This window comes from Camelina sativa, chromosome 20 (genome assembly GCF_000633955.1).
Source record: "Camelina sativa cultivar DH55 chromosome 20, Cs, whole genome shotgun sequence".
Classification (NCBI taxonomy): Eukaryota; Viridiplantae; Streptophyta; class Magnoliopsida; order Brassicales; family Brassicaceae; genus Camelina; species Camelina sativa.
Window position 1 is genome coordinate 27,303,496 of NC_025704.1, and position 21,721 is coordinate 27,325,216.

The 21,721-nt window shown below is 35.6% G+C and overlaps 4 protein-coding genes across 22 annotated transcripts; 1 reads left to right on the top strand and 3 right to left on the bottom strand.

Moving 5' to 3' along the window:
- LOC104771814 lies at nucleotides 9,496-12,940 on the top strand. Of its 18 annotated transcripts, none has more exons than XM_010496413.2 (10): nucleotides 9,502-9,671; nucleotides 9,841-9,934; nucleotides 10,043-10,099; nucleotides 10,170-10,335; nucleotides 10,430-10,528; nucleotides 11,667-11,739; nucleotides 11,895-11,971; nucleotides 12,072-12,124; nucleotides 12,347-12,398; nucleotides 12,536-12,940. In XM_010496413.2, the coding sequence occupies exons 4-9, from the start codon at nucleotides 10,306-10,308 to the stop codon at nucleotides 12,351-12,353; spliced, it is 339 nt and encodes a 112-aa protein (XP_010494715.1). In that variant the 5' UTR covers nucleotides 9,502-9,671; nucleotides 9,841-9,934; nucleotides 10,043-10,099; nucleotides 10,170-10,305; the 3' UTR covers nucleotides 12,354-12,398; nucleotides 12,536-12,940. The 18 variants fall into 18 exon arrangements, 15 of the variants coding, with proteins under 15 accessions (XP_010494715.1, XP_010494716.1, XP_010494713.1 ...); XM_010496414.2 differs by having other exon boundaries at nucleotides 9,841-9,923; nucleotides 10,164-10,335; XM_010496411.2 differs by having other exon boundaries at nucleotides 9,841-9,923.
- On the bottom strand, nucleotides 15,243-16,934 carry LOC104771816 (60S ribosomal protein L11-1). The gene is made up of 5 exons (XM_010496422.2): nucleotides 16,826-16,934; nucleotides 16,615-16,722; nucleotides 16,408-16,450; nucleotides 16,122-16,317; nucleotides 15,243-15,635 (listed from the first exon to the last, which is right to left on the bottom strand). Exons 1-5 carry the CDS (start codon nucleotides 16,826-16,828, stop codon nucleotides 15,437-15,439), a joined length of 549 nt encoding a protein of 182 aa, XP_010494724.1. The 5' UTR covers nucleotides 16,829-16,934; the 3' UTR covers nucleotides 15,243-15,436.
- LOC104771817 (probable LRR receptor-like serine/threonine-protein kinase At5g45780) lies at nucleotides 17,183-20,224 on the bottom strand. Of its 2 annotated transcripts, none has more exons than XM_010496424.2 (11): nucleotides 20,018-20,224; nucleotides 19,807-19,942; nucleotides 19,631-19,702; nucleotides 19,397-19,540; nucleotides 19,236-19,307; nucleotides 19,082-19,141; nucleotides 18,930-19,003; nucleotides 18,694-18,840; nucleotides 18,260-18,598; nucleotides 17,782-18,161; nucleotides 17,183-17,646 (listed from the first exon to the last, which is right to left on the bottom strand). In XM_010496424.2, exons 1-11 carry the CDS (start codon nucleotides 20,130-20,132, stop codon nucleotides 17,353-17,355), a joined length of 1,833 nt encoding a protein of 610 aa, XP_010494726.1. In that variant the 5' UTR covers nucleotides 20,133-20,224; the 3' UTR covers nucleotides 17,183-17,352. The 2 variants fall into 2 exon arrangements, with proteins under 2 accessions (XP_010494726.1, XP_010494725.1); XM_010496423.2 differs by having other exon boundaries at nucleotides 17,782-18,173.
- Nucleotides 20,537-21,591, bottom strand: LOC104771818 (protein HYPER-SENSITIVITY-RELATED 4-like). The gene is made up of 2 exons (XM_010496425.2): nucleotides 21,506-21,591; nucleotides 20,537-21,292 (listed from the first exon to the last, which is right to left on the bottom strand). Exon 2 carries the CDS (start codon nucleotides 21,243-21,245, stop codon nucleotides 20,727-20,729), a length of 519 nt encoding a protein of 172 aa, XP_010494727.1. The 5' UTR covers nucleotides 21,246-21,292; nucleotides 21,506-21,591; the 3' UTR covers nucleotides 20,537-20,726.

Sequence of the window (21,721 nt, forward strand, 5' to 3'; positions counted from 1 at the left end):
ATATGCATGAAGACAACAATCCTAGAGAGATTTTTTATTATAGTATGAACACATAATCTTAATGTTTTAGAAATTTTCCTTTTGCTAGATAGAATTTCCTTTTATTAACTTTTCCTTTTCTAATTAGGATTAACACAAAAATTTAGGAAATATTTTCTTGTTATAAACCACTTAAGGATGGACTCCATAACCAAGCCCATACACGGTCTAGGTCCTTGAAGCTCATCGGCCATGAGTCTTAGACTAGGTCGGTTTATCATTATGTATTTCCTATTCTGTTTTGGCTTAAGTCCTACACTATATATGTAACCTCAAGTCGTTTATGAATAATAAGAACAAGAGAATTACACCTTCGGATTCTCTAGTTTACAACATGTTATCAGCACGAATTGTTCCAGAGTTCCAGCTGAGTAAAACCCTAAAAACCCTAAACCGCCGCCTCTCTTCTTTTGTTCTTTCTCGAACCCTACTTCCCATACTAGCTCACGATCAACCCCTGTTCGTGACTAGTTCTTGTTCGAGATCAGTTTAAGCAGCCTGTGCTTGTGATCAAAGTTCTATCCAAAAGCAGTTCGAGGTTCGTGGTCCTGTACGTGAATGGTTCAGTTTCTGTTCGTGAGAAGGGCGCCGTTCGTGATCCTGTTCGTGATCGGTTCGTTGTCCAGTACCAGATCGAGGTTTGTGGTTCGTGATCAAGGGAAAATCTGAGGTCTTTAGCTCCCAAATCAAAACCGGTTAACCCCTATTGGTGTTAAGGTAAAATCGGATCCCTTGGACCATATAATCGAACCTAATCCTAAAACTATTGAGCCCTAAAATCTGAAATTGCACAAACCTAACAAAACATTAAAATCTATAATCTCCAAGACCCTAAAATCAGATTTGCTTGATAAGGATTGATTGTTTATTATTGCTTGGTTGTTTGTTGTGTTGCATACATCTTGAGTATTAAAAATCGGATCATGTTAAAGGTGTTTAGAGAATCAATTATTGCATAAATTGTCTCTGCATATTTCGGCTGCATGAATCCTAAAATCGAATTGGATAGACTTATTTTTGGATTGTTAAAATCGAACCTTACATAGAAACAATATTGAATCGATTGTAGCATAAATTATCTCTGTAATTTTTCGGATGCATGAACCATAAACTCGAACACATAGACTTGTTCTAGGTTGTTAAAATTGTTAGGATAACTTCCAAATAATTTTTAGTAATTATCCTAAAACTTAAAAAAATATTTCCTAAAACTTTTCCTAATTAGAATAGAAAATTCAACCTAAGAAAAAGAAACACTTAATAAAAGGAAATTGTCGCATGCTAATATCTATCTAGGTTTGTTGTCTTGCATGCATGATTAAGCCACAAAATTTGAGTGAAAGTGTTGGGCATGGATCAGTCTCATAACTGCATGACCCTATGTGTTTGGCATGGTTTGGTCTCATTACCGCATGTCCTATTAAGTGATTGCATGGATCGGTCTCATAATACCGCATGCTAATGAACGGTTGTATGTTCTGTATTTTGCAGATGGCAAAACTCAACAACCTGTCCTATGTTGCCCTTACTGTCTCTGGAGACAACTACTTACAGTAGGCTTTGGATACTAAGATCTATATGAAATCAAAGGACTTGTGCGAGTGCATTGAGGAAAATTCTGATTGTTCTGAAAAGAGCAAGTACAAGGCGATTATGCATATACGCCATCACCTTGCTGAGAGTCTCAAGAATCAGTACCTCACCATAGAAGATCCTCTTGACCTTTGGACAGAGCTGAAACGCATATACTAACACCAACAGACCGTGCTTCCTACCAAAGGCTCAATTTGATTGAAAATTCCTAAGGATCCAGGACTACAAATCCGTGGATGAGTATAACTCAGAGCTTTTTAGGATTGTCTCACTCCTTAGGTTGTGTGGTACTGAGGTGACCGAGAAAGAGCTGCTAGAGAAGACATTCTCTACTTTTCACTCTAACAACATACTGCTTCAGCAACAGTACCGTGAAAAGGGGTTTAAAACCTATGCAGACCTAATCTCGTGTTTACTGCTAGCTGAGCAAAAAATTGAGCTATTGATGATGAATAGTGCAATGAGACCTCCTGGTACAGCTCCATTACCAGAAGCTCACAAGGTTGACTTAGCAAAAAAAAATCCTCAAGAGCCTAAAGAGCCAAAGGAGACCAAGGAGTCTAACTATGTCCATAGGGACAAGAGTGGCCGTGGCCGTGGAGGAAGTGGACGTGGTGGTCCTTGTCGTGGGACTTACCAAGGTCACAAGTTTGGTGGTCAAGGCCGTGGTAATCGATCAGGTTTCGGCCGTGTTCGAGGTAGGGGCCGCGGGACATTTAAGCCGCAACATAAGACCAAGTCCACTTGCCATAGATGTGGTTTGGAGAACCATTGGATAAAGACTTGCAGAACTCCTAAGCACTTTGTTGACCTCTATCAAGAGAGCTTGAAGAAAATCCAGAGGCTAACCTGGTTCATCTTGATGGTGAAGATTATTTTGACCATGAGAAGGATGATCTATTTGATCATGAGACCTCTGATTGTCTAGGAGAGGATATTTGAACTCAAATGATGTTTTTGGTTTAATTTCTATGTTTTATGTTTTACACTTTGATTGGATTATTTTGTTGGATAATTATTTGGTTTAAATTCAAATGATTTTATTTCTTTCAATTATATATTTGCTTGTTTTAATAAAGTTTAAAACAAAATTATTATCATTATCGAAATGGCTGAGGAAAAGAGTGAACTTGTGGTGGATAGTGGATCCAGCCACACAATCTTGAAGGATAAGAGATACTTTATTAATCTCATAATGAAAAATGCCAATGTTAGTACAATTGCGGGTATAGCAAGCCTTATAGAGGGCTACGGCCAGGCTCATATACTATTACCTAATGGCACACATCTTGAACTAAGTGATGCCTTATATTCACCCAGCTCTAAGAGAAGCTTATTGAGATTTAAGGACATTCGATTGAATGGTTATCATGTTGAAACAAAGGGTGAAGGAAACAAAGAGTTTCTGTATATTATAGAAACTGTTCAACGACATAAGAGGGTCCTAGAAACTATATCTGCACTAGCCACTGGTCTTTACCACGCTAAGATTAACATGATAGAAGCAAACTTGGCAAAGAATAAAATGTTCAATGAACAGTTCACTCTATGGCATGATCGGCTTGGCCATCCGGGTTCTAACATGATGCGTAAGCTTATTATGAATTCAAATGGACACACTCTTAAAGAGAGAAAAGTTATCCCTAATAATCTCACGTGTGTAGCATGTACACAAGGGAAACTCATTATAAGGCCATCACCAATAAATGTAACTAAAGAGATTTTCCACTTAAGACTATATGTCTAGATAGTGCTGGTGAATTTCAATCCCAAGCATTTATTAATTATGGTATGTCCATGGGGGGAAGTGTGGAACACATGTACATACAGAGAATGGATTAGATAAATCCTTCATTAAACGTATTCAATTAATAGCTTGACCATTACTCATGAGGTCGAAGCTTCTTGTGTCGGCTTGGGGACACGCAGTATTACATGCAGTAGAGCTTATACGCGTCAGGCCATCTAGTGAGCATAAATATTCACCATCCCAAGTAGTAACGGGTCATGAGCCAGACATATCCCATCTAAAGATATTCGGGTGTGTCGTTTATGTACCTATTGCTCCACCACAGAGAACTAATATGGGACCTCAGAGGAGGATGGGAATATATGTTGGATATGAGTCTCCCACCATTATTAAGTATCTTGAGCCAACCACAGGAGATTTATTTAAGGCTAGATACGCGGACTGTCAATTTACAGAATCTGAATTTCCTATGTTGGGTGGAGAGACAAGCAAGCTGGTTAAAGAATTATCATGGAATCAAACATCCTTAAATTGGCAAGATCCTCGAACTCTAGCATGTGATGCAGAGGTTCAAAAGATTATTCATTTACAGAAGCTAGCTAATCAATTGCCAGATTCCTTTGCTGACCCAAGGAGAGTAACTAAATCGTACATACCAGCTTGTAATGCACCAGTACGTATTGATGTTCAAAAGGAACACAATAATCAAGTTGCTACAGAGTCTAAGGCACATTTGAAACGTGGTAGACCATTAGGTTCCAAAGATAAGAACCCTCGGAAATCTAAGAAAGGTGCAAAACAGTCCGAGGTTAAGGAAATTACAGACATGGCCGCGGCAAATCCTAAAGTACCGAATGAGGTTTGGGACGCTGAACCTCAAGGACCTGAAGGTATTGATAATGATGAGATCTCAATCAATTATTTCATGTTTGGAATACAATGGAACCGTAAGAATGTCAACATTGATGAAGTATTTGCACTCCCGTCTATGAACCCACATCTATATTAGAGTGCACTCAAAGTAAAGATTGGCTAAAGTGGAAAGAAGCCATTGACGTGGAGTTAAACTCTTTAAAGAAGAGGAATGTGTTTGGTCCGATCTGAAGGACACCATTCGATATAAAGCCAGTTGGACATAAGTGGGTCTTTGTAAGGAAGAAAAATGTGAGTAATAAAATTGTGAGATATAAGGCACGGCTTGTAGCACAAGGAATCTCTCAAAGACCAGGAATAGATTATGAAGAGACATACCCCTGTGATGGATGCAACGATTTTTAGATATCTAATAAGTCTGGCTATAAGAGAAAAACTGGATTTGCGGTTAATGGATGTTGTAACGGCATATTTATAAAGTCCACTGGATAATGAAATTTATATGAGATTACCAGAGGGTATTGAGCTCAAAGATAAGAGTGGTTCTCGAGAACAGTACTGCATTAGGCTGAACAAATCCCTTTATGGACTGAAACAAAGTGGTCGAATGTGGTATAATAGATTAAGTGAGTATTTAGCTAAAGAAGGCTATAAGAATGACCCAATCAGTCCATGTATTTTTATAAAGAAGTTTGCAAACAAAGGGTTTGTTATTATAGCAGTGTATGTGGATGATTTAAACATCCTTGGGACCTCTGGTAAAATCGCCCAAACAGTAGAGTATTTAAAGAAAGAATTCGAAATGAAAGACCTAGGTAAAACTAAGTTCTGTTTGGGATTGCAGCTTGAGTACATAAATGATGGAATCCTAGTGCATCAAATGACATATACAGAAAAGGTACTCAAGAGGTTTAATATGGACCAGACTCACCCATTGACCAGCCCAATGGTTGTGAGAAGTCTTGATTTGGATAAAGATCCATTAGGTCCAAAGAAGGACAATGAAGAAGTTCTTGGTCCTGAAGTGTCATACCTCAGTGCTATAGGAGCGTTAATGTTCTTGGCTAGCCACACTAGACCAGACATTTGTTTTGCCGTGAACCTCCTAGCAAGATTTAGTTCTTGTCCGACCCAAAGGCACTGGAACGGTATCAAATATGTGTTGTGTTACCTACGAGGAACATTAGATTTGGGTTTCTATTATAATAACTATAACAAAGAAGGTTTTAGTTGGTTTTGCTGATGCAGGTTATAACAAAGAAAGTTTAGTGTGTTTTGTTGAGGTCGATGACTCAACATATCAGGACGTATTGCGGTATGGTCGAAGACAAGGAGCCAACTGTTATATACGAAGACAATACGGCTTGCATCGCACAACTCAAGGAAGGATACAACAATGGAGATCGGACGAAGCACATCTTACCAAAGTTCTTCTTCACACATGAACTACAAAAGGCCGGAGAAGTTCAAGTGGTACAAGTTCAATCATGCGACAACTCAGCCGATCTCTTCACCAAATCATTGCCGACGACAACATTCAAGAAGCTCACGCACCAGATTGGAATATGGATGCTTGGAACAGGAGAGTAATGTGTGCTGTACTCTTTTTCCTTCACCATGGTTTTGTCCCACTGGGTTTTCCTCGTAAGGTTTTAATGAGGCAGCATCCCCAAGCACATTGTATCGATCCCTTAGCATCGGCATGGTTATGTCATCCAAGGGGGAGTGTTATAAACCACTTAAGGATGGACTCCATAACCAAGCCCATATACGGTCCAGGTCCATGAAGCTCATCGGCCATGAGTCTTAGACTAGGTCGGTTTATCATTATGTATTTCCTATTCTGTTTTGGCTTAAGTCCTACACTATATATATGTAACCTCAAGTCGTTTATGAATAATAAGAACAAGAGAATTACACCTTCGGATTCTCTAGTTTACAACATTACTAGGTTTTTAGGATAATGACTGTAATTAATTTAGAAGTTATCCTAATTTGTGTTTTGATTTTTCATGCAAAACAATTCCGATTTTAAGAGTTCATTATAGGGTTTTGATTTTTAAACAATTGATCAAAGATAATCGGATTTAAAGCTTAGAACAAACAGATTAATATTTTCTTATGGATTTCGAATTTAGATTTTAGTTCTAAGGTTCTCATGCACCAAGCAAACAATCAAATACAACCGAATTTTAATCATATCATAAACAGTTTAATTGCAAGCAATCTAAACAACCCTAAGCATCATAACAACCGGTTTTAAAGTTTTAAAGTTCTGGGGTTTTAGGATTTCAAAGTTCATGAACTTGTTTGTTGATTATTTACTTGTAGTTTTAGGGGTTCTTATAGGATTAATGATCAGATTCGGTACATAGGTTCTAGTAGGTTCGATTGTGATACCTTCCACCGTTTGGGGTTTGACTAGTATTGATCCGGGAGCTAAAGACCTCGGATTTCTCTTTGAACTTGACCACGAACCTCGGACTAGTCTCAGACAAAAGCTTGATCACGAACAGACCACGAACTAGAACCAATCGTCGATCTTAAACAACCACGAACTTGTCACGAACAGGAACCGATCGCCGAGAGTTTAAACGAACAAAGGTTGTGCGGCGGCGGTTTAGGGTTTTAGGGTTTTCTTAGTTGGACTTTAGAACAAGTCGTGCTGATAACGTGTTGTAAACTAGAGAAACTCGAAGGAGGTTTTCTCTTATTCTTATTTCTTATTAACTCAATCGAATGTTACATATATATAGAGATAGATAAACCCTTAGTACAAAACCGACTAGGAATAGGAAAAGATAATGGGTCATCGGCCATAGGCCTTACACACTAAAACATGTAACGGGCCGGTTATGGAAGTCCACTCCAAGTGTTTTACAATATATTTGTGTTTATCATTGTTTTTAAGTTAAATTTCTCGATGTCTTTTCCATTTTTTCCGCGAAATCAGGAGGTTTAAAAATTAAAACCCAAATTAGTCGTTAAGAAAATGTGAGTGTGAACTTGGTTTGAAGTAATCTTGGTAAATTGAAAGCCTAACTGAGATGCAATACGAGGACTAATTGTAGAACTAGCCTAGAGCATGGATAAGCTGAGATGTAGGGTTTCTCAAACCAAGAGCATTTGCACAAGAACAATACTAGGGATGAACTTCTCCATTCACCTTCTTATAAAATAAAAAAAGAAAATCTGTATATATTATTATAAATTTAAAAATTTAAACTGCTTTTTATAAACCCAAACCGGCATATAATTTCATTCTAATTGTAAAATCTAAACTCTAACCATTTCATTTGTAAATCCAAACCGACATATAATTTCGTTCTAATTGTAAAATCTAAATTCTAACCATCTCATTTGTAAACCCAAACCACAACATATAATTTCATTCTAATTGTAAAATCTAAACCCTAACCATCTCATTTGTAAACCCAAACCGACATATAATTTCATTCTAATTTTAAATTCTAAACCCTAACCATATCATTTGTAAACCAAAACCGACATATAATTTCGTTCTAATTATAACATCTAAACCCTAACCACCACACCAACATATAATTTCGTTTTAATTATAAAATCTAAACCCTAACCATATCATTTCTAAACCCAAACCGACATATAATTTTGTTTTAATTGTAAAATCTAAACTATAATCATCCCTACTATTAATCGTAAAGACGTTTATAAAATAAACCTTTGTTTTGTAAGAAATTACAAGGGTATGCCATTGAAAATACAAACAAACAAAATTCGCCAAGGTTAATTTCGTTTATTTAACTACTTAAATTCGGAGACTGTAAGTAAAAGGTGGGGAAAATAGTCATGATTTCTCTCTGCCCTCGTTAGGCGACGTTTCCACATCTCTAGACCTCCGGCAAAAAAAAATTTCTAACTGTTTGTCGGCCGGCGTCGACTTTATTGACGCTGATCGGTGTTCCCCTTTGTTTGTAGTTTCAATTCTCTGTTTTAGTTTATAAAATCCTCAATAATTTGGCCAATGATTTCTCCAAATTCATTGGCTCTTTTGTTTCGATTCTTCATAATTTTCCTCTCCTTTGGGATGAGATTCACTCCGACCATAATCCAACGACGAGTTCTTCGGTGGTGTGTCGATGCCTTTCCGCTGAAGGTTTCTTCATGTGCTTTCCCTTGTTCGTTGATTGAAATTGATCTTCATCGGTATTGCATTTGCTTCGGCATGAAATGCTTTTCGAAAGATGATTCTCAATCCCGGATCTGGGATCCCGGCGACCCAAATGTTGGATTAGATGATGGCGATGATCGATCAAATCTTAGTGGTAAACAACTTCTCCGTCTCTGTTCAGCGGGTATGGGAATCTTACTCTCACTCCTAAAGGTGGGGTCAATGTTCGATGTTGATGGTTTTTCATATTGGTGCTCAACAAACTTTGCTCTATTGATTGGTCTATGTGGATGTGGTGACGTTTTCTTTGGATCCAATGATAGAGTATGGTTCATGTATGATGGAATATGGTTTTTGTGGTCTTGTTTTTTCATCTTGCCAAGATGGATTATTCATCAGATTGCTCAAATCGGAGAAAAACTATTCTGTCTCATGTGCTTAGTGTGTCTGTTGGTGATTTATCGTTATATATGGTGGAACATACTTTTAAGTACGTTTCGGTGGTTTTGGAGATTGAAGTTATCTACAGTAACCATTCATATATGGCCATTGAAGAATATCAACAAAGGAATCAAGATTATGGATCTATCATGGGTGATATTTGCAACCAAAATAACACCATCTCCTAACACAGGAGATGGAAATATTTGTGTGGCTTGCGATGTAACTGATGGATCGCAACCCTTTGATTTTCATAAAAAGGTTTAGTGCTACATAAAAGGAAAGATAGCCTAACAAGAAGATCATAATAGACTGACGAAGACGATGAAAGAAAATAACATATTGATTAATTTGTTAGCGTGTAAGGCTTATCATTGACAGAAGGCAACATATTTTTTCACTCTCTCGTTTATTTCGTTACACTTAAATTTTGGTAGTATAGTATGCGAAGCTTCATTTTGTACGCTCATTGATACATTTGTATTCTCGGTTTCTAATTAATAAAGAATGAAGATGTTAAAAAAAAAAACTACTTAAATTGGGATAAACACGCGGATCCTTTTTATCCAGTTATCTACCCGGTTTCAGTTTTTAATCTCAGCTGTTCAATATTTTCTTGAGCATAAATCTCAACCGTTCATTAGCTACTGGAGAAGGATGCTGATTTTTGTTCTTCGCGCATCAAAAAAAAAAGAAGGTGAAGACGAGAAAGACCACGATAGTATTAGTAGGAGCGATAGTGATTTTGATTTTGGCATAAACAGCGAGTGGACTTAGTATAGTTACGTGTCGGAAATTGAACCAGAGTGGGATTTCAAGAGTAAGGTATGTATTGTTTGTTTGTTTAATCATTGTTATATAGATCTGTCTAACTCACCACTTCGCTTACCGGTCTCAATCACTTCAAAATCCATCTGCTATGGTGAAGCAATTTCATTCGCTTACAACAATAGATTTGTTGGCCTTAATTTGTTGTTTGCTTTATATTTTTCAGATTTAAAACATACAGTTCCCACTTGCAACAATAGATGATAAAATCAGTCTCATAAATCGTCAATGACTCAACCTCAAAAATATGTTTGATTCATGTCCCGATAATTTCTTTATTCTTTTCCAATCTGAATCGATTTGTGTAAGATACTCTTCTGGTGGGTTCTCTGGTTTTTAATGTGTTTTTTCTCTTGGGTTCGTGACAGATAAGAAATCCAATTGAACAATGGGATTCTCACAGAGAACAAACATATTTTTGCCATGTAAGTTAATCGATTTTCCCATTCCTATATTGATTTGAGACTGCACTCTAATACTCTGAAATAGCAACAGCATTTGGATTTGATGTGACAAGTTATAAGGGAAACAGAGAAGATTCATAATTCTCTCACAAGTCTTGGTGATTTTTTCATTGGCCTTGAGTGATTAAGACTATCGGATCCATTGGAAAGTCAAATACGGAGAGGCAATGAAGAAGGATGCTACAGCAGCTGTCAATGTGAGTCCTCTTTAGGTTTATTAGTTATTGGTTTTTGGTTGTGCCTTATATCATCATGAAAATAGACTGTTTAATTCCTGTTGTGTATATACAGGTCCGCTATTTTAAAGATGAGACAAGACAACGCCTACAAAACTTTGCGGTGTATGTGTTCTTGGTAGAGAAAGATATCCTTCTGTTGAGTTGTATTGAGGTGTGTTTCCCTTTTTTCACGTGGCTCATTGCAAATCTTTCTTCTGCAAACTGCTACAAGGTTGAATAATGAGAGCAACAATGTTGCATATTTTGGTGTCAATTCCTAAGAAAAGCTCCATACGATTTAGCCTATTTATAAACGAAAAATACTTAGGTTCACCCCTAGGGATGAACCTTTGTATTCACCCCCTCCCTTCTCAACCAAACACAATGTTCTATTTAATATTTTATTTAAAAATAAATCAAAATTAATATTTAAAAGCAAAACAAATTAAGAAAACAAATTCTGTATACTTTTATTTAAGGAAAGTTAAATATTGACTTGGTTTAGATTTTACAATTAGAACAAAATTATATGTCGGTTTGGGTTTACAAATGAAATGGTTAGGGTTTAGATTTTACAATTAGAACGAAATTATATGTTGGTTTGGGTTTACAAATTAGATGGTTAGGGTTTAGATTTTACAATTAGAATGACATTATATGTCGGTTTGGGTTTACAAATTAGATGGTTAGGGTTTATATTTTACAATTAGAACGAAATTATGTCGGTTTGGGTTTACAAATGAGATGGTTAGGGTTTAGATTTTACAATTAGAACGAAATTATATGTCGGTTTGGGTTTACAAATTAGATGGTTAGGGTTTAGATTTTACAATTAGAATGACATTATATGTCGGTTTGGGTTTACAAATTAGATGGTTAGGGTTTAGATTTTACAATTAGAACGAAATTATATGTCGGTTTGGGTTTACAAATTAGATGGTTAGTGTTTAGATTTTACAATTAGAATGAAATTATATAACGGTTTGGGTTTACAAATGTGATGGTTAGGGTTTAGATTTTATAATTAGAATGAAATTATATATTGGTTTGGGTTTATAAAAGAGTGGTTTAAGTTTTTAATTTTATGATAATGTACACAGATTTTATTTCCTTATATGATAATGGGGTGAATGAAGAGGTTTACCCCTAGGGGTGAACCCAAGTATTGTCCTTTATAAACTATTGTTATGCTAGTGCTACCACCAATTTCCCTATAATTACTTTCTTAGTCCTCTTCTGATTTTATCCGTTTGTGGTTAATTTATACAACAAACGGTAACTCTTTACTAATCCATTCTAATGCTTTTTAGATTACCAGTTACTCAAAAGAATTGGATGAAATTAAGCACATGACCAAGCAAGAGTTCATTGCCTCCTCAGAATGTAAGTCCAAAAGCAAGAACTTTTCATAATCTAATATTCTAATTAATTGTCTAAATATGTTTCTTTGATAGTAACTAGAGGTCAAAAACCAATATAATACATGAAGAGTAGCGGTATCTCTAAAAGAGCTTCTATATATATCGATGTGTGACAAGGTATCATCAACAAGAACCTTGGCAAGCAAGGATTGGCCGTGTTGCCGAGAATAAAGATCTTTACCTTGAAATCTTTGGTAAGTAAATCATCAAAACTTGGTCTAAAAGATAGTTAATAACAATGGTTTTTAACGTTTAATTTTGGATTTGATTCCCGTTATAATTTTTTGGAATCAGTATCGAGATCAGGAAAGCATACTAGATGTTTCAAAAGCAAATCGAGGCTTCAGGTATGTTAATCAACATGATTTTGTTTGATTTCTTGCTTTTTCTATAAATTGAAATAACAGTATTGAATTTGAGTCTAAACTTTCCAATCTAAACACCAATTTAGGGGTTATATCTAGCAACAGAGTTACAACAACTGTAAGAAAAAAAAATTAGAAACTATAGTATCCATTGAAACTTTACAACCAGTCTCATGCTAATAATCTTTTATCCTTATGTTTCAGGTTCTAGACTTATAATCCTTTGGGTCAAATAATACGAGACGTACCAGCATATGTAAGTTATCTGACCTAATTGAACTTGGTTCTCTTAGTTTCAAATATACTGTTTGTTTTATTTCTAGGTTTTTATATAAACTGAAATTTTTACACCAGTGAAAATGTGGCTGAACTTTCCAATCTACACAATATTAGGATGATGTCAATGGTAGGGTGGAGTCTGAAGGAGAAGACAAGCTTAGATTGAAGTTCACAAAGAGGCCAAAGCTAAGAAACCTTATAGGAAAAACAGTGATGTAGAACTAGAACTTGATTATGTTGTAAATGAGTGTGAGAGGGAGGTATTGTGGGGTTGATGTTGTTAAACACACACACAAAAAAATTTAAGCAAAAGATATTGATAACAAGGACGACGAACATGTGGGGAGAGTAGCCACAAACAGGTATAGAGTGGATATGTGGGGAGAGTAGCCACAAACAGGTATAGAGTGGATAAGAGAGGTGAAAAGTATTATGAGAGTGTATTGTGCTAAGGATTTTATATTACAAAAATTGTATATAATGAGAAGAAAGATGAGAGTAAAGTAGAAGTTCTCACCATTAGCATATTAAAAATTGTAACATCTGTATTTACTAGCTATTATGTTTATACATGTAATTAGGCTAGGTGGATTGCTCGAGTAAACTCCAACCACGAAGATGAACCTAATAGGTGCTTTTAAACTTCAACCACACAGTTATTTTTAAAGTCAAAATAGATCTTAAAAATAAGAATTTAGAAAGAAAAAATAACTGAAAACATTATATAACATTCATACTATTTTCTAAATATTTTTTTACATTTACAGTTACGGTTACAGTGATCGTATGTTACGTTTAAAGTTCAAACCATATTTTGGATAATGTTATTTATAAGTCACGTGGAGATAGTTTTTACCCGTAAAGATCGGATTAGATAAAGGTACCAAAAATTTAAGAGTACACTGTATCCATCCCTTAACAGACGAGTTTGACACGTTTGCCAATTTTATTTGGATCATTTGGTTCAAGAAGTTTTTATTTTTTCGCGGCTTTTTATCTTATTCGATAATTCAAGTTTTTAACGATCGCTAATTCGGTTGACATTCGATCCAGATTTTTCATCATATCAATCCAAAGCTCATGGTAAGACGATTATTAGTTTAAAACATTCATAAACTAATATAGGTTTGTATTATAAATGTTATACCAAATAAATAAATTTATAAATATAATCCCGCATGTACGTATGGATCCATGGTCAATAATTTTCACAACTTAAAATAAAATTCTTCTAAACCATATTTTTTTTTTAAAATTCAGCCCAAATGGAATTATAACTATAAATATGTTGTCTAAATTTCTTAGCAAAAATTTATTAATAACATTATTATATGAGTAATTCTTTAAAAGGAAATGGTAATGGGACATAAAATTTATAACAGGATAGATCGGGACGAGACGGAATGGGATGCGACGGGACGAGATTTAACACCCAGTAACAAAATTACTTTAACATTTTTAACAAACACTGATTGTGCTTGGTTATTATAGATGGATTGCAAAAAATGTATATTTTCCAGCTGATGAAGATGATGATCATATTTATTTTTGCTACGGGTTACAGTATTCTACATATACACCAAAATATTGACAAAACACCATAAAAGAGTGGCAACCTAATTTTTATGGAATATATTGATATTATACAATTAAAATTTACAACCTAAAAATGTTTATTATTTGACTGAATGTATGTTTTATCAGTGTTTTTAAGTAATTTATTTTACTAATTAAGTACATATACTGAAATAGTATAAGTAAACTGAAACGGGTAATTCAAATATTGAAGAACAATATATTGATCAATTTTTTTAAAAAAAAGAGAGACATAAATTTTAGATAAAAGTACAAATCAGAAAATATAGGTAGATAAATTCAATTGTCAAGTTTTCACTAATTTAGATAATGATTGACTATGTGACAGGTAATTAATCATTTTGGAATTGCCACTTTGAAAAATTTGCTATTTTTGAAAATTATAATTTTTGGATACTTTCAACTAACTAAAAAAAAAATATTCAACGGAGAATTCTGCTATCCCGTCTAAATTTCTTACCCAAAATTTTTTAGTAAACATTGTCTACCGAGTAATTATATAAAAGAGAAAAAACATCAGATAAAAACTAATGGATACGGAAAAAGACGAGACTGGATGAGACGAGACAAAATGAAACGGATGAGACAGAACAAGAGGGATGGGTTGGGACGTGAGAGGATGGACAAGATAGGACGTATTTCCCGTTCCAAACTAAACATGACTATGTTTTTTTAATTTACATGAAAATAACGTTTATAAAAAATATTTGTCACGTGTTGTGGCATGGGTTACTACCTAGTCTTATTTGTAAATCTAAACCAACACATAATTTTGTTCTAATTGTAAAATCTAAACCAAACCAATATTTTACTTTCCTTAATTAAAAGTATACATAATTTGTTTCCTTAATTAGTTTTGTTTTTTTAATTTAATTTTGATTTATTTTTAAAATAAAATATTGTATACAAGATTTTGATTGGTTGAAAATGAGGAGGTGAACAAATAGATTCACCCCAATCTAAGTATTTTTATTTGCACAAATAACTCATTTCTTGTGTGTTCTTCACTTGAGGTTCCTAGTGTGAGGTTCCTAGTGAAAGTCGCAACTCTTAATTATCTCGAGCATTCAATTCATCAAAACTGATGAAAAACCAATTCATAGATCTCGATATAGTTTTACTCTTCACAAATTTAAGTTTACGCGACATATACACAAGCTAAAAATTCCTAACACAAAATTAGGTTCCTATTGTGAAAGATGCAAGTTGCAGTTCAGAGGGGAAGTGAATTCAAAGGAGCTGCTTTGACATAAAATAAAACAATAATTCTCTCCAAGGTTCTTGGAAGATTTAGATTCTACCAAACTCATGTCAAAAAAGGTTTTACTACAACAAGAAATTCTTTAAAATCCAACGCTGATAACTTAAAAACAAGCTAGAATCAACAAAACCCTTTAACGATCGATCAAAACACTTTTCTTAACCAGTGATGTTCTGAGACTTGTTGAGAATTACTCCTTCATACTTGACCTGGAACCATTTCATGGCATCATCCTTGGTTACTCTGTGTTGAATACCAACGCGAGCCTTGCATCTTCGGCGACGAGCAACACGGTATCCTGGGCGTTCAAGGACAACGTAAAAGTCCATTCCGTAGATACCGGTGGAAGGATCGTACCTATATACACAAAATTAAACAGATGAGAATAATAGAAACTGGTAAACAGTTCAACTTGTATCAAACCCACACCTAACATTCCACAGAAACCAGTAAAGGGTTAAGTTTTAATCAGATTCAAATCAAAACGAGTAAAACATTCATCTTTTACTAAATCCAAATCTTACATTTAAAGACTAACAATAACTCTTCACTATCAACTTCAAACATACATTTCTACAGAAAGACACATAACGGGCACATTAGTATCCATTCCAAACTTACCATTCCACAAAGGCCAGAGTAAATCAAAGATAAAAACATTCAACAAAAACAAATGAAGTCTTCACCTTACATCATTTGAAACCTATCAATCTGACTAAACTGCACCGAAACCCTAAGTTTGGAGACTAGTTATTCGATGCAACTGAAATACTCATCTACATATAGTACCAAAATCAAATTCAAGGAAACTTTTTACTTTTCCAAAATGAAGAGAAAACTTACTTGATTCCAAGATCAATGTGCTCTTGGATACCGAATCCGAAGCAACCAGTGTCACTGAAGTTCCTCCTAAGAAGCTCATACTCCTTAACCTTTAAACCACTCTCAAGAAGCTGCATAGCCTTCTCCCCTCTGACAGTCACATAGCACGCAATCTTCTCATTACGCCTAATACCAAAAGACCTAACAGTGTACCTTGCTGTTTCACAAAAACCACAACATACATCAGATTCAATAGATAAAACAAATCACAGAAACTTAAATCAGAGAGACTTAGCATTGAACATACCCTTGGAGAAGACAGGGGTTTGACCACTGAGCTGTTCCAACACCTAAACAAAAATGACCAAAACAAACATTTCATAACTTAACTTTACACATTTCCTCACTTGTGTCTAAGACAGTGTAATCAACACTCCATTGATTTAGACCCCATTACAGAGATATGAAATCGTAAAGTATAGATCTTTTTCAATTGGTATTTAGAACGCATTACCTTAGAGGCACGGGTGAGACGATCACCACTCTCACCAACAGAGATGTTGAGAACAAGTTTCTGAACCTTAATGTCCCTCATAGGGTTCGAGAGCTTCTTCTCCGACGCCTGAGAAACAAAAATAAAACCCAAACATAAACACAGTAAACAAAAAAACACATTTTCATTGAATTAATCTACAGAGAATAACGAAAGGAGTTAAAAAAAATACCATTTTTAAGGAGATCAAGGTCGAGCTAAGAGATGAAGCAATGGAAGAGTTGCGGAAACGAAACTGCGTTGAGTGCGAAGTGAGAGGACTTATATGGGTCGGCTACTTAGGGTTTCTTATACTCAGAAATGACGATAATATCCTTTTGAATTTTTCAAAATGATTTAATAAAGGCCAAACTTATAAAGCCCACGATAATAACATAATCTTCAAGCCCCAAGTTATAAGGGTAAACAAACACATTCATTCTCAATTTTCTTTCCCCTTTTCTAACCGGTCTCGAAGATTAACCAACATTTTTTATTTTTGTCAATGAATTCAAGTTTAACAATTTTTATGAAAAAAACTACATTGTGTAAATTGAATTATCGAATTACTTCCTCAAATCTTCTTCAATTTTTAGGAAAAAAAAAAAAAAAGAAAAATTATAAAAAAGAAAAATCTTCAAAACCAGAAAGAAAAAGAAAAAACAATATACAGTTTGATGACATTGACAACAAAACCAGTTTAATACACATTTTGGAGTCTCAACGTGGTCCAGAGAGCTCAATAGCTTCAATAATAAAAGAATGATCTTCATGACCATTACTGTAATTCCTTGAGACGCTTGGACCTCTGGCTTCATACCCTCCTTCACACTGTTCCACTAAACCTTCTAGAACCTTTAACACTTGAGACATCCTTGGTCTTAGATTCGGATGTGGTTGTGTGCAAAGCAGAGCCAATTCCACAACTTCCTCCAACACCAAATCGTCAAACTCTCCCTTTAAATCTCTGTCCACCATCTCTGCAAATCTCTTCTCTGCTTTCAACGTCCTTACCTGAACCAACACACATATCAATACATTTGATTTAAGTTTGGTCCAAATGGGTTCTGTCTATATCAAGGAAAGTTTCTTGCTTTATGAAAATGACTCAATAGGATATAACAGAAAGACTAAATCTTATTTACTTACCCAACTCAATATCATTCCTTTTCGAATTTGACCATTGCCTTGATCAATCATCTTATGACCTGTTATGAGTTCAAGAATTAATACTCCAAATCCAAAGACATCACTTTTCTCTGAGGACTGTCCAGTGGAAAGGTACTCAGGAGCAATGTGTCCAATGGTTCCTCGGACTGCAGTTGTGACATGTGAATCTCTCTGGTCTAAAAGCTTTGCCAGACCAAAATCGCCAACAATTGCTTCAAAGCTCTCATCAAGTAGAATATTTGCAGCTTTGACGTCTCTATGAATAATCTTTGGATTGCATTGCTCATGCAAGTAAACAAGTCCTCGAGCTGCACCGAGTGCAATGCTTATCCTCAGATTCCAATCCAAAGACGGCTTTTCTACATAATTGTCTGAAACATGTCATCTTTTAAGGAACTTTTACGCGTTATACATACCGAAACAATAACAAAACAAGGAATGTTTAAAAATTGAAAACCTCTGAGGCGATCAGCTACACTTCCATTTGGCATGTACGGATACACCAGCATTCTCTCTTCCGGGGTCATACAGAAACCAAAGAGACGTAAAAGGTTACGATGAACAGCTAAGCCAATCATCTCCACTTCGGTTTGAAACTGAACTTCTCCTGTATAGTTAGGATCTTTCAATCTTTTAACCGCCACCACAGTTCCATTTGGGAGATACCCTTTATACACCATCCCGAATCCTCCTTGTCCCAAAATGTTCTTTGGACTAAAATTGCTTGTTGCAGTTTGTATTTCACGAAAACTGAACCTTTTCAGATGCCCGATTTCAAATTCGTAATCTTGCTGCACTAAGAAATCCATAAAAAGGTAATGCAGATTTCAGCAACGTCTACACATTTGTTGTTGTAAATATTAGACTTTGAGAGACTATAGTTATGTGTACCATATGATCTTGAGAGACGTGATCGATGCCAAAGCACCCAGAAGTAGAGAATCATTAGAGAGACGATAAAGGCAACAACAATGCCAAATGCAAATGAAAGCACTAAGCTGTGATGTTTGCTATTATCCTTTGTTGACAAACCGGTCACTGCAGATTAAAAAAAGCTCATGTTAAAAAAATCCACGTTCTACATAAAACAAGCTTATTTTCGCAGAGAATTTTGCAGTTCAACATACCATTCCTCACAGGTGTAGCATCTGAGCAAAGCTCTTGGGAAGCTGGACCACAAAGGAATGCATTTCCTACAATCCTACAACAGAAAACTTTATCAAGAAGCTTTCACATACATTGCAATGGCTAATAATCATGCATCTTTTGCATATCTTACCTATAATCTTTAGCTAATATATTTGGAGTTGGTCCACTTAGATTGTTGAACGATAGATCCCTATTCAGAAACAATAGTGTAAGAAGCTTTATACAAATCAGTAAAATCTCGATAAACTGTAATGTTAGGTAGAGGCCGTGAAGCAAAGACATACAAGAAAGAAAGACCTGAGAGGCCAGCGACTAGGTGAGGGACTTGCCCGGATAAAAGATTCCTGCTAAGCCGCCTATAAGACTTAAAAGGAGACTTGTAAGATGATAAATAACAGTTACAACATTTAACTACTAAACCAAGAATCATTAAAATCAAACTCACAAGTAGTTTAAGTGAGTTAAGAACCCTAACGTAACTGGGATCTCTCCACTAAACCGGTTTCCAGATAGATCAAGCGTTTTAAGCTCAGAGAGCTGGCCTAACTGAGATGGAATTGGACCGGTTAACTGATTATTCTGCAGTAGCCTACAAAAATTACAAGCAAACCATTAGATACAAGTTACAACAACACATTCTTGAATTCCAAGATTGACAAACAAAAATGTTTAAACTCACAATGTATGAAGATGAGTTAATTCCCCAATACTAGTTGATATTGTCCCAGATAACCCTTTACTAGCCATCTCTCTGCATTACAAGATTTCAATAAAACAAATCCAAAATTTGCAACAACAAAAACGTTTCTAAGAGACCTTTCGTAGAACAAGAGATGTGCAATGATTGATACTCACAGGGAAACAACAAAACCTTCAGAGGAGCTGCAACCAACCATGTTCCAAGTACAAGGATCAACAGAGTTTATATCCCAACCAGACAAAACCTCTTTCTCATCTTTCATCTTGTTCTTCACTGACATTAACGCAGCAACTACAAAAAAAAAATTGGAAAAAGTTAAAAACCTTTCATCACAAATCACAATAAAAGAAAGATCTTTGATTCAACCTTCATAGTTAACACCCTTTGGAGATAAAAGACTATCCATGGCAGAAACAGAATCAAGAACAGAGAAGTGATAAACACAGATTCCTAAAAACAGAAACTTTATCACAATCTCCATTTAAGAGTTAAAGTAAAAGAAATCTCAAGGCTTCAATGTTTATCTCTTTCCCCGCAATTAAAATTGTCTGTTTTTTGCCCTTTCGTATAGGGCAGACCATTAAAAATACATTAAAGAACAAGTTTTTTGCATTAATTGAATCGGGAATGAAGACAAATAACTAAAAAAAAAAAAATTGAAGATTTTAGCAAATGGAAGCGGGAAAATCTCGAAGTTGTCAAACGATTGTTCCCTTGTCTTCTGCTCTTAAAGACTTTTTTTGTTTGTTTTAAGTCTGACTTTGACAGTGTCAGTGAGACTTGATCCGCTGTAATCAAACCTATGATAGCAATGGTACAACCGCACACTTGAACCTCATCTGATCAATCAACGGCTTACCATAATAGTACATGTAAGCTTTTTACTCATCAAAACACAACACAAGTCATCCATCATTCTATGACCCTTCACTTATAATTAAACTAGAGATCCATGGTGGTATCACAAAATATAATTGAGATATTTCCACCTAACAATGATTTAGGAAACACAATAAACAAAAAAGGAACTACTAATTACTTAACCTCCAAGAACTAATAAGTACCAAGGAACTGACTACAGAATAACAAGGAAGGGACTAGATTCAGCTTCGAGTGAGACAAAAGGCAAGTATGATTCAATGACCAAGTCCCTTTCTTTTTTGGGGAAGATGAGATCGTAGTATTGAACTTTTGATGATCTTCCTCCTGTGTTCCTATCGATTTGGCGAGTACGGAGGATCCATCTGATCTTGATTCCCCTGAAAGTGTCAAGGAATGCATCGTTCTCTAGCAACAGTAATCCAGTTACTCCATTACGTTTGACTACGCTGAGCCTGTTGGAAGTGGAAAGAGTGATCCTGGTGGCCATATACGCTTGTGCATCATGGAACATCTTGTTAGGTAAGCCTCCTGAACGTTCGTTTATGACAATGGTCGTCATATCGGTTGAAAAAGGTGTGATTGCTTTCTGAACAAGACCCCATATGTAATCATTTAGCTTTTCTTTTGGTAAGAATGAGTTAGCAAGCATAGCACCGCAACAACCAGCCATCACAGCCGTGGCTGCACCCATGAAAAGAGATGACCTTTTCATCTTCACTTCCTGCGCCGCAAAGAACAAGGAAGACAGTGTCGCCGTCACTGTCAAATTAGAACCACAAACCAAACCCCTTAGCAAAGACAGATTAAAAAAATTTCATTTTTATTAGGTTACGTGTGAACTTAATGGGAGAAGAATCTAGTAATTAGGCTAACTACACATCAGAATCAAAGGAAAAAAAGCTGAAAACTTTTAGAGTTCAAGACTTCTTAAAGCTCAAGACTTTGAAAGAATCGAGTGATTAGGCTAATTACCGTTTCGAACCGAGAGCACAGAGGAATTTGAGAAAGGAGGGACTGAGACTGAGATGAGAAGATGGGATGAAACAAGAATCACCTCTCTCGTCGTCTAGCGGCTAGAGCTAGAACACATTTTTACTAGAGACTTGAGAGTGAGAGAGTACTGACTCAGTTCTCTCGTCGTCTCCTTCGGAGAGCCTGTAAAATTCTTTGTTCAGGTGCGGTTCAGAT

Coding starts and splice junctions, on each gene's coding strand:
- LOC104771814 (XM_010496408.2), top strand. CDS start 10,306: ATGAAGAAGGATGCTACAGCAGCTGTCAAT. Junction 10,529..11,666: donor TTCTGTTGAGTTGTATTGAG/GTGTGTTTCCCT, acceptor AATGCTTTTTAG/ATTACCAGTTACTCAAAAGA. Junction 11,972..12,071: donor TCTTTACCTTGAAATCTTTG/GTAAGTAAATCA, acceptor TTTTGGAATCAG/TATCGAGATCAGGAAAGCAT.
- LOC104771816 (XM_010496422.2), bottom strand. Junction 16,451..16,614: donor GTCTCACCCGTGCCTCTAAG/GTAATGCGTTCT, acceptor ATTTTTGTTTAG/GTGTTGGAACAGCTCAGTGG. Junction 15,636..16,121: donor CACATTGATCTTGGAATCAA/GTAAGTTTTCTC, acceptor TTGTGTATATAG/GTACGATCCTTCCACCGGTA.
- LOC104771817 (XM_010496423.2), bottom strand. CDS start 20,132: ATGGAGATTGTGATAAAGTTTCTGTTTTTAGGAATCTGTGTTTATCAC. Junction 19,703..19,806: donor GAAGGTTTTGTTGTTTCCCT/GTGAGTATCAAT, acceptor CTTGTAATGCAG/AGAGATGGCTAGTAAAGGGT. Junction 19,142..19,235: donor CTCTCAGGTCTTTCTTTCTT/GTATGTCTTTGC, acceptor GTTTCTGAATAG/GGATCTATCGTTCAACAATC.
- LOC104771818 (XM_010496425.2), bottom strand. CDS start 21,245: ATGAAAAGGTCATCTCTTTTCATGGGTGCAGCCACGGCTGTGATGGCT.